General features: G+C 41.9%; 1 protein-coding gene across 1 annotated transcript; it reads right to left on the bottom strand.

Annotated features, from left to right (window-relative positions):
* Positions 1–10,448, bottom strand: LOC106568725 (UDP-N-acetylglucosamine/UDP-glucose/GDP-mannose transporter). Its single transcript, XM_014139311.2, has 13 exons — positions 10,232–10,448; positions 8,243–8,276; positions 8,079–8,165; positions 5,838–5,905; positions 4,273–4,344; positions 4,105–4,173; positions 3,802–3,904; positions 3,371–3,463; positions 3,180–3,247; positions 1,404–1,482; positions 1,210–1,292; positions 973–1,025; positions 1–644 (listed from the first exon to the last, which is right to left on the bottom strand). Exons 1-13 carry the CDS (start codon positions 10,426–10,428, stop codon positions 634–636), a joined length of 1,017 nt encoding a protein of 338 aa, XP_013994786.2. The 5' UTR covers positions 10,429–10,448; the 3' UTR covers positions 1–633.
* Positions 10,449–12,266: the final 1,818 nt, after the last annotated feature.

Consider the following 12,266-nt stretch of genomic DNA (forward strand, 5'->3'; position numbering starts at 1 on the left):
TGTTATTTCATGTTTTTACTGTGGCCTAACTGCAAAATAGGCACTTTATCAATGATAAAATGTAATGATTTTACAGGGTGGGAAAATTGATTTGAATTATGTGGGGGAGTTTGCATACATTTCATCAGTGACAGGAAATTAATGTTGAAATATGCATGTAACCAACATTTGAGGTTTAAAATGTTGAACATAGTAAATAATGTAAAGCGCTTTGAACCTAATTTCTAAGCAAAAACATTTTTGAATAAACAAAGTATCAAATGGCTCATGGCCACAACATTTTTACATTATGCAATGTGAACGAACAGGTAGAGAATCAGAGGCACATTGTCAACAAGTACATTGCAGAACCGACAAAAGGCAATTTCCCAGAAGTTTGTGGAGATAGCATTCATGCTAAACACTGCAGATGTTGGCTCAAGAAGAAAAAACGTTTACAGTACTACGTGTCTTATTGAATTCTGGCCATAGTTACTGCATTTACTTGATTAGGCACAAATCTTCTTTAACACTGATTCAGTCTTGTGATAGTATGATTAAGAAAATGTTGAAATAGTGGCCAAAGGTAAATAAATGTTCGACATACACGTACGTCTTAAAGTCCAGCTCCAACCTTCCAGTGGCACCCCCATTTTAAAGTTTTTCTGTTGAAATGACAAATAAACATTTTAGAAATGTATTAAGTCCATAAAGTGAAAATTTTGAATTTTACTATGGCCATATAAAATAGCATAAAATAGCATCAACTATGGACCAAATCTAGGATTTCAAGCACACAGGCCTTTTTGCTATGCCAAGTATCAGCCAATGGGAAAGTTGAACAGCTGTTTTTATTGAACATACTTTACATAACAGTACCATTTGGAGAGGAAAATAAAACTGTCCGAAATGAACAACAATACCAAGTCCATTTGTTTTCACACACACGATTTGTAATCTAATTTTCCTGGCTAATCTTTTCACTTTGCTTACTTGATTGTTCATCTGTGAACGTGATGTAGGAGTACACCAGACTGCCGGCAATGCTAGGGAGACAAAGAGAAGGATGCTCAAATTAAACTCACGGCATCTCTTCAGTCAATGACATAAGGAAAACCCCCAGCACACTTCAGTATATGGGGCGTAGACCTGTCAGTAGCAATAAATCGGAAGTAGAAAAGAGAAGGTCCGTACTTTCAGAATTAAGCTGAATGAAGAACATTCATTTACCTGATGTTTAATCCAATGAAGTTGACCCAGGTGAAAATATAGTCTCCACCAAAGACCATTCCAAGATAAGTGACTAAAATATTCTGTGGAAAGAATTAAAACAGCAGTCAATACTTTAGTCACGACAGTGTAGAACTACGTAAATGCTGTAAGTGTAGAGTTGTAGTGATAAAAACAACTTAGTGATGGCTTACTTTAATACAGCCCACTATGGTGGTGGTCAATGCAGAGTTGTGCTGAGTGCAAAGCACAATGGAGTACATTAAAACAAAGCTGCCAAAACAGAGAACAAAAGACGTTATGAATTAATAATCCATATATAATAATCTTGTTAAACATGATTTATTTAATTTGGAAGCAATGTTGACACTAATTGCGGTTGACAATGTGAGGCTTCTAGAAACTCTATGACAACCGGATTGTCCAACTATAGGCTTATAACAAGACTACAATGCACAATATTAAAACTATTGTAAAATGAATCACTCCTCCCAGACCATTATCGCAATGAAATCTTATACCAGGTATACAGTGCACTAGGAAAGTTTTCAGACCCGTTGACTTTTTCCACATGCTGTTACATTACAGCCTTATTCTCAATCTACACGCAATACCCCATAATGACAAAGCGAAAACAGGTTTTTGGAAATGGATTAAAAAAACAGAAATACCTTATTTACATAAATATTCAGACTCTTTGCTATGAGAATCGAAATTGAGCTCAGGTGCATCCTGTTTCCATTGATCATCCTTGAGATGTTTCTACAACTTGATTGGAGTCCACCTGTGGTAAATTCAACTGATTGGACATGATTTGGAAAGGCACACACACACCTGTCTATATAAAGGTCCCCCAGTTGACAGTGCATGTCAGAGCAAAAACCAAGCTATGAGGTCAAAGGAATTGTCTGTAGAGCTCCGAGACAGGATTGTGTCAAGGCACAGATCTGGGGGAAGGGTACCAAAACATTTCTGCAGCATTGAAGGTCCCCAAGAACACAACCACCATGAATCTTCCTAGAGCTGGCCACCCGGCCAAACTGAGCAATCAGGGGAGAAGGGCCTTTGTCGGGGAGGTGACCAAGAACCCCATGGTCACTCAGATCTCTAGAGTTCCTCTGTGGAGATGGGAGAACCTTCCAGAAGGACAACCATCTCTGTAGCACTCCACCAATCAGGCCTTTATGGTAGAGTGGCCAGACGGAAACTACTCCTCAATAAAAGGGCAGGACAGCCGCTTGGAGTTTGCCAAAAGGCACCTAAAGGACTCTCAGACCATGAGAAACATGATTCTCTGGTCTGATGAAACCAAGATCAACCTCTTTGGCCTGAAAGCCAAGGAGACTAGTCAGGATCGAAGGAAAGATGAACGGAGCAAAGTACAGCGAGATCCTTGATGAAAACCTACTCCAGAGCACTCAGGACCTTTAACTGCGGTGAAGGTTCACCTTCCAACAGGACAACAACCCTAAACACACAGCCAAGACAACACAGGAGTGGCTTCGGGACAAGTCTCGGAATGTCCTTGAGTGACCCAGCCATAGCCCAGACTTGAACCCGATTGAACATCACTGGAGAGATCTGAAAATAGCTGTGCAGCGACGCTCCCCATCCAACCTGACAGAGCTTGAGAGGATCTACAGAGGAGAATGGGAGAAATCCCCCAAATACAGGTGCCAAGCTTTTAGCATCATACCCAAGAAGACTCAAGGCTGTAATTCCTGCCAAAGGGGCCTCAATAAAGAAAAGGGTCTGAATACTTATGTAAATGTGATATTTTTGTAACAAATTTTTTACATTTGCAAAAATGGAAAAACCCGTTTTTGCTTTGTTATTATGGGTTATTGTGTGTACATTGAAGGAAAAAGTACTATTTAATCAATTTTTAAATAAGGCTGTAATGTAACAATGTGGAAAAAGTCAAGGGGTCTGAATACTTCCAAATTATATGAAAATATCAATACTCTCACCCCATAACACAGGTAAGCACAAACTGGAACAGAAACAGCATGTCCGACCACCCTTCAAACTCAAATGCCTTGGACAGAAACACCACACGTGGTTAGTTAAAGGGTAACAACAATAGCCAGTAGATGTTTTTCACAGCACATAAGTTACACACAAACATGGTATGCAACGCAGACAAACAACAACCTCTTACCATTTGTAGATCCCCAGCGAAATGTGCATATGCCACTGTAGGGATGATCATAAATAAAGCGTTGTAATACAGCAGCCCATATTTGCCAAGCTCCTATGAACACATACATACAGGTCGGAAAAAACATGAACACAACGGCAATACTTCAATGGCGAGGGTATCAAATTGACACGGAATGTGTTGTCCAAGTCTGTTTTTATATCAATATGTGTGGACCCACTGGACCACATTGTTTATAGATATACTGTACAGAAGTAATGAGTTGTCTCAATCGGGTGCACACATAACATAAAACATAATGTAACATGAGACCTGTACTGTAGATATATAGTGGGGTGGCCTCTCCCCATGTTTTATTATGCTCTAATACAAATACAGAGGAACAAGTCAAGTATTCACAACAACAAAAAAGTTGGCACATATCCACTTACCTTGGAATCAAGTTTCTGTTTCACATAGGCCCCATTGGCTGCAGTCAGAACATTGTTGAGCATTATGAAAACATAGCCTTGGAGATCAAAGGCCAAATCCGTGCTGTAACAGATTTTTACCAAATGAGAGATTTTTTTTTTTCCTTTCGTGTATTTCCACACTAAATGGGGACAATTCCCTTTTCAACAGTTTAACTACATACTAGACTTTGCAATGGTAAACTGAACCTGTCGGGTGAGACACGTGCTTAAAGCAATCTGGTCTAGACACCCTAAGAGCCAGCAAGCAAGTCAAATTCTTACCTCGCAGCTACAAAGGCTCCAAAGATCATGGCAAACACTGTTGCCTTGATAGGTCCAGAGAATGTCTTTCTGTGGGGAATGAAACATGTTATTCACCCAATGAAAAATCGAATGCAATCTTATTTTGAAATGTCTAATATTGGTTTCTAATATTTGAAGAGAACTTACTTCAGTAGGATTCCCTCAGCCAACATGGTTAACAAAATAGAGAATCTTCTTAAAACTGTAAACATGGGTAGACTGGAAGAGGATAAAGGATACATACAATCATACCACTGTGTTCTTTTTGAGTGATTCCTCATGAAACCAGGACCAAAAAAATTACCACGATTAAGATTTTCACTAAATTAAATCCATAGAATGGTCCATTGGAGGAAGTATTGTTGACATATGACATATTTGACAATTGTATCTAACGGCATAATTTAGAAATAATTTATCAAAGTTGGTATATTTATGACATTTTGGTCTTACCCAGGCCTCCTTTAAGTGTGTAGGTGCTACAAAGCAAACATTGGCACCTGCTCTGTAATATGGCATATCAAAGTTCCAGAGCTACTTTTAGAGTTATGATCCAATTTATTAGCATTACCCATGGAGTGAATGTGAAAATGGATTCAAAATGTTCACCCTCTGCTGGTGATTAGCAGGATGTGCAATGATACAAGTAAAAGGAGGGCTGTGATTGGCTACATTGCCTACTATGCCAATTTCTCTGTATAAAATGGGCCATAACTTTAAAACTCGCTGAGATCCCACTGGAACTTTGATATTCCCATAGAGTACATTCTGTTCAGCAATATATTGAAAAATATGCCAAATTCTTTTCTTTTCAATATTCATGTTTATTTTTGTATATTCTTAAATTAATGTAAAAAAAAATGCTATTGAAATCAAAGAACTACTCATACCACAGAGCAATTGGTAAAGCTTCATATGAACCAATTTGTGCTTTGTAGCGTCTACAAATGAAACATTATGGAGTCTTAAAGGAAGCCTGGGTAAGGCCAAAATGTTATTAATGAAATTCGGCATACAGTATTTATTACTTCTCAATTATGCTTTTAGATACAAATGTCAACAATCTTTCCTACAAAGGACAATTTTTAACTTTTTTTAACCCCGTTTTCTCCCCAATTTCGTGGTATCCAATTGGTAGTTACAGTCTTGTCCCATCACTGCAACTCCCGTATGGACTCGGGAGAGGCGAATGTCGAGAGTCGTACGTCCTCCAAAAAACAAAACAACCAAGCCGCACTGCTTCTTGACAATGCCCACTTAACCCGGAAGCCAGCCACACCAATGTGTCGGAGGAAACACCGTGCACCTGGCGACCGTGTTAGCATGCACTGCACGCGGCCCGCCACAGGAGTCGCTAGTCCCCGATGAGACAAGGACATCCCTGCCGGCCAAACCCTCCCCTAACCCGGACGACGCTGGGCCAATTGTGCGCCGCCCCATGGGTCTCCCGGTCGCGGTCGGCTGCGACAGAGCCTGGACTCAAACCCAGAATCTCTAGTGGCACAGCTAGCACTGCGATGCAGTGCCTTAGACCACTGTGCCACTCGGGAGGCATACAAAGGACTATTCTATGGATTACATTTAGCAAAAATCCCCAAAATCATGGCCTTCTTTGTCCTGATTTAGTGAGGAATCACTCTTTATTTCTATGATATGAAGCATAAGTGGTGAATATTCAATATCAGGGTCAATGAAGAAGAAAGACGTCATACTTGAGTCGCTTGGTTCCTAGAAGTCCTGATACCTGATTCCCAACATACAGAAGCGGTAGGGGAAACATCTGCAAAGACAGAATAAAAGTCTACTATAGACACAGTAGTTCATGTTGAAACAGGCACAGGGTTTCCATTGTCTGATGCAAGACTCGGTGTACACTCCACTCCGAGAGAAACCATGGTTTATCTATTTCTGAGAGGGTCTATGGTGAGGAAAACAAAATACAGCTTGGGGCTATGTACCGCCCACTTAAAATTTTCACCAATTACTGTTTTGGACATTAGGTCGTCAACCATTTTGAAAAGAAGGTTGACGACATCCGATCCTCGTTTGCTAAGTCAAACGACACTGCTGGTCCTGCTCACACTGCCGTACCCTGTGCTTTGACCTCTTTCTCCCCTCTCTCTCCAGATGAAATCTCGCGTCTTGTGACGGCCGGCCGCCCAACAACCTGCCCACTTGACCCTATCCCCTCCTCTCTTCTCCAGACCATTTCCGGAGACCTTATCCCCTACCTCACCTCGCTCATCAACTCATCCTTGACCGCTGGCTACGTCCCTTCCGTCTTCAAGAGAGCGAGAGTTGCACCCCTTCTCAAAAAACCTACACTCGATCCCTCCGATGTCAACAACTACAGACCAGTATCCCTTCTTTCCTTTCTCTCCAAAACTCTTGAACGTGCCGTCCTTGGCCAGCTCTCTTGCTATCTCTCTCAGAATGACCTTCTTGATCCTAATCAGTCAGGTTTCAAGACTGGGCATTCAACTGAGACTGCTCTTCTCTGTGTCACGGAGGCTCTCCGCACTGCTAAAGCTAACTCTCTCTCCTCTGCTCTCATCCTTCTAGACCTATCTGCTGCCTTTGATACCGTGAACCATCAGATCCTCCTCTCCACCCTCTCCGAGCTGGGCATCTCCGGCGCGGCCCACGCTTGGATTGCGTCCTACCTGACAGGTCGCTTCTACCAGGTGGCGTGGCGAGAATCTGTCTCCGCACCACGTGCTCTCACCACTGGTGTCCCCCAGGGCGCTGTTCTAGGCCCACTCCTATTCTCGCTATACACCAAGTCACTTGGCTCTGTCATATCCTCACATGGTCTCTCATATCATTGCTATGCAGATGACACACAATTAATCTTCTCCTTTCCCCCTTCTGACAACCAGGTGGCGAATCGCATCTCTGCATGTCTGGCAGACATATCAGTGTGGATGACGGATCACCACCTCAAGCTGAACCTCGGCAAGACGGAGCTGCTCTTCCTCCCGGGGAAGGACTGCCCGTTCCATGATCTCGCCATCACGGTTGACAACTCCCTTGTGTCCTCCTCCCAGAGTGCTAAGAGCCTCGGCATGACCCTGGACAACACCCTGTCGTTCTCCACTAACATCAAGGCGGTGACCCGATCCTGTAGGTTCATGCTCTACAACATTCGCAGAGTACGACCCTGCCTCACACAGGAAGCGGCGCAGGTCCTAATCCAGGCACTTGTCATCTCCCGTCTGGATTACCGCAACTCGCTGTTGGCTGGGCTCCCTGCCTGTGCCATTAAACCCCTACAACTCATCCAGAACGCCGCAGCCCGTCTGGTGTTCAACCTTCCCAAGTTCTCTCACGTCACCCCGCTCCTCCGCTCTCTCCACTGGCTTCCAGTCGAAGCTCGCATCCGCTACAAGACCATGGTGCTTGCCTACGGAGCTGTGAGGGGAACGGCACCTCCGTACCTTCAGGCTCTGATCAGGCCCTACACCCAAACAAGGGCACTGCGTTCATCCACCTCTGGCCTGCTCGCCTCCCTACCTCTGAGGAAGCACAGTTCCCGCTCAGCCCAGTCAAAACTGTTCGCTGCTCTGGCACCCCAATGGTGGAACAAGCTCCCTCACGACGCCAGGACAGCAGAGTCAATCACCACCTTTCGGAGACACCTGAAACCCCACCTCTTTAAGGAATACCTAGGATAGGATAAAGTAATCCTTCTAACCCCCCCTTAAAAGATTTAGATGCACTATTGTAAAGTGGTTGTTCCACTGGATATTATAAGGTGAATGCACCAATTTGTAAGTCGCTCTGGATAAGAGCGTCTGCTAAATGACTTAAATGTAAATGTAAGTCAAAGCAACAGAAAGGGCCATTTAAACTGTGAAATTGAGCTCCCTTCAGCTTGAATGGTGGGTCATATGGTGCATTTGGAAATTTAAGCTACAAAATGTATATGATATAGAAAGGAATCATCGTATCACCTTGTTTGGGATGCTCCTGTCCAAACCTGGAAATGTGATGACACCTATTGCCTTTGCAGCTCCTAGTACAAGTACTGTAGCCAGCATCTGGAGAAAAAAAATCAAATGTAATAAATCTATTATAAGCAACTTCAATTGATGTAACTCATGAAGCGCATACTTACTTGACCGATCCCAACACATGTTGATGAGGGGAATCTGCAAACAAAAGTTATTAAAATGTGACTTCAGCAAATGCATTACAGTATGACAAAGTAGGCTCCTATCATAACTATTATGGCCAGTATCAGAGGAAATTCCCATAAAATAATAGTACCATGTAGGAATAAAAGCAGTTCTTTGGCAATAAAACATTACAGCTATTTTATTCGGGGTAAAATAATAATCACAATGACAAGTTTGACATTCAAAGAAGTCAGAGTGTTTCTCTACATAAATCTGTGGTCAGCTAAAATCTTTAGATAATGTTTAATACTGTGAAAGTAAAGTACCAGTCAAAGGTTTGGACACACCTACTCATTCAAGGGTTTTTCTTTATTTGTACAGTTTTTTACATTGTAGAATAATAGTGAAGACAAAACTATGAAATAACACATATTGAATCATGTAGTAACCAAAAAGTGTTAAAATATATTTATATTTGAGATTCTTCAAAGTAGCCACCCTTTGCCTTGATGACAGCTTTGCACACGCTTGGCATTCTCTCAACCAGCTTCACCTGGAATGTTTTTCCAACAGTCTTGAAGTAGTTCCCAAATATGATGAGCACTTGTTGGCTGCTTTTCCTTCACTCTGCGGTCCAACTCATCCCAAACCATCTCAATTGGGTTGAGGTCAGGTGATTGTGGAGGCCAGGCCATCTGCTGCAGCACTCCATCACTCTTCTTCTTGGACAAATAACCCTTACACAACCTGGAGGTGTGTTGGGTCATTGTCCTGTTGAAAAACAAATGATAGTCCCACTAAGTGAAAACCAGATGGGATGGCGTATTGCTGCAGAATGCTGTGGTAGCCATGCTGGTTAAGTGTGCCTTTAATTCTAAATAAATCACAGACAGTGTCACCAGAAAAGCACCATCACAACTCCTCCTCCATGTTTCACGGTGGGAAACACACATGCGGAGATTCATTCACCTACTCTGCGTCTCACAAAGACATGGAGGCTGGAACCAAAAATCTCAAATTTGGACTCATCAGCCCAAAGGACAGATTTCCACCAGTCTAATGTCCATTGCTTGTGTTTCTTGGCCCAAGCAAGTCTTCGTATTTTTGTCCTTTAGTAGTGGTTTCTTGGCAGCAATTCTACCATGAAGGCCTGATTCACACAGTCTCCTCTGAACAGTTGATGTTGAGATGTGTCTGTTACTTGAACTCTGAAGCATTTATTTGGGCTGCAATTTCTGAGGCTGGTAACTCTACTGAACTTATCCTCTGCAGGAAAGGTAACTCTGGGTCTTCCTTTCCTGTGGTGGTCCTCATGAGAGCCAGTTTCATCATAGCGCTTTATGTTTTTTGCGAGTGCACTTGAAGAGACTTTCAAAGTTCCAGATTGACTGACCTTCATGTCTTAAGGTAATGATGGACTGTCATTTCTCTTTGCTTATTTGAGCTGTTCTTGGCATAATATGGACTTGGTCTTTCACCAAATAGGGCCATCTTCTGTATACCACCCCTACCTTGTCACAACACAACTGATTGGCTCAAACGCATTAAGAAGGAAAGAAATTCTACAAATTAAACTTGTAACAAGGCACCCCTGTCAATTGAAATGCATTCCAGGTGACCACTTCATGAAGCTGGTTGAGAGAATAGCAAGAGTGTGCAAAGCTGTCATGAAGAATATAAAATAAATGTTGACTTGTTTAACACTTTTTTGGTTACTACATGATTCCATGTGTTATTTCATAGTTTTGTTATCTTCACTATTTTTCTACAATGTAGAAAATACAAAAAAATAAAAGCCCTGGAATGAGGTGTCCAAATTTTTGACTGGTACTGCATGTGTAAAACAGCTTTATGCCACACAACATTCAGCTACATTGATGTTGGTACCCCCGAGACCGAGTAAGCAAACAACCCCACTCTGTTTTTATCACTGTCATTAGTGTCCAAAGTCCAACCAACTGCCCATGCATAGACTACTGTAGGCATACCTGTAACTGGTGAGGACGCTTTTGTTCACAACAACGATTAAAAACGAGCTCAGCCCGTAAAATCCGGCAGCGAAAAGCTTCAGAAACACGGCTGACCTCCCGCTCGTCATCCCTTTACTGTCATTCTTGGATACTGAGCTTTTATCCGAGGTTTTCCCTTCAATTTGCACATGTTGACGTTTCCGAACTTCCGCCATAATTCACTAAATACTACGTCATGACGATGTCAGAGGGGGTGTCTTCCAATGCGTAAGTGATAAACATTGGGCTCGTTTGAGTGGTAAGGCGAGAGCAACCGACAGTAGACGAAAGTCGAGTGAAGTCGACTGAGGTGCATCTGCGACAGCTAAAAGTCGGACACTGCAGTTGCTTTCCAACAGCAAGGCTAAGATCAGCATGACAGTGTTAACATAGCTGCTATTGTTTACAAAAGTTTGTCTGAATAAATGTCAAAATACACTCAAACTGGAAACAATGTGTGTACAATTATTTGGTTAGAGGTCTCAAATATCACTTTTCATTTGTATTCCCTGTAGCTTTATATTTGAGCAAAATTGTTTCCTGTTTCAGTCACGTATTTAGACATTCACATTGATCAAATAAAAACACCCTAATAATTGGTTGACATATAGGGCCTCCCACAATGCAGGTGATGGCTGCATAGTGCAGCGACTTCATCAAAAACCGCATGAGCTTCAATCACATTTTTGTAAAGTTCATGCAGTTGACATGTAGTCGCAAGTCAGACAATTTGTATAACCATAATGCAACACTTTGAAAGGCGGTGACCAACAATGGTCAATGACTTGACAAAAGTAATCCACTGAAGCGTGTCTATTGCTACAATGTAGCCACCTTGTAGGATGCAAAAGTGTCATGCCAGAATGTACCCAAATTGTTCTCAACTCCAAAATGTACATCACATCAATGGAGACAACTGTGGGAGGACTGAACGTTGAGTAGCTGTTAGTCGATACTTGTAAATGTAAATTCTAAACCGTTACGTGTACCCGTTTGTCCTCTGTAGCTGCATGCCTTTCGGTTTGCTGAAATCCACCATTTTTAGAAAACTTTCCTTAAATACAACAACTGACTGTTTTCTCGAATCTACTGACAGTTTCTCAATTTAGTCACGGAGGTACACTCCACCCGCCCACAGTCTTCGCAACCCAACTCTACCTAGATGTACAAATTGTGGAGTTTAGAAACCTAGATAACCAGAATGTAGACTAATACAGTTGGCGCGTTTGAGTGGTAAGGCGAAAGCAACCGACTGGAGACAAAAGTCGAGGAGTGAAGTCGGTGGACGTGCATCTACAACAGCCGAAAGTCCCGACACTGTAGGTCTCAGATCGACATGGCAGTGTCAACATAGCTGCTATTGTTTATAAATGTTTTTCTGTGTAAATAATACACTTTTCTATACCCCCCATATCATACTCAAAAACTGGAAACATAATGTGTGTACAATTCATTGGTTAGAGCAGAGTTTCCCAAACTCAAGCTTTGATTATTTGAGTCAGCGGGTGCAGTTGGTGAGAAGCAACTGTGGCGACTTCAACAAAAACAGCATGACCTTTGATCACAGACTTTTGTAAAGTTGATGCAGTTGACATGTAGTTGCAAGTCAGACAATTTTTATAACCATAATGCAACACACTTTGAAAAGCGGTGACCAATGGTCGACGACCTGACAGAAGTGATCCGCTCGAACGCGCCCACACTCCCATATTTTCATCATAGACATTAAAACCAGGTTTTCATATTAATATTCCATGTCATAAGGAAAGCCTGCCTGGCCTAAGAAATTGAACATTTATGTAATCTATGGTTGGCATCATCTTGCGTGTGTTGTGATTTCCAATAGTATAACACTTGAATCCTTCATCAAATTTTAAAGGTCCAATGCAGATGTTTTTCTCTCAATATAAAATCATTACTGGGTAACAATTAAGTACCTTACTGTGATTCTTTGCAATTAAAATGGTAATTTTTTTTTAACAAAAATAGCTTCTTAGCTATTTCTCAAACAAGA

Source organism: Salmo salar, chromosome ssa14 (assembly GCF_905237065.1).
Source record: "Salmo salar chromosome ssa14, Ssal_v3.1, whole genome shotgun sequence".
NCBI lineage: Eukaryota > Metazoa > Chordata > Actinopteri > Salmoniformes > Salmonidae > Salmo > Salmo salar.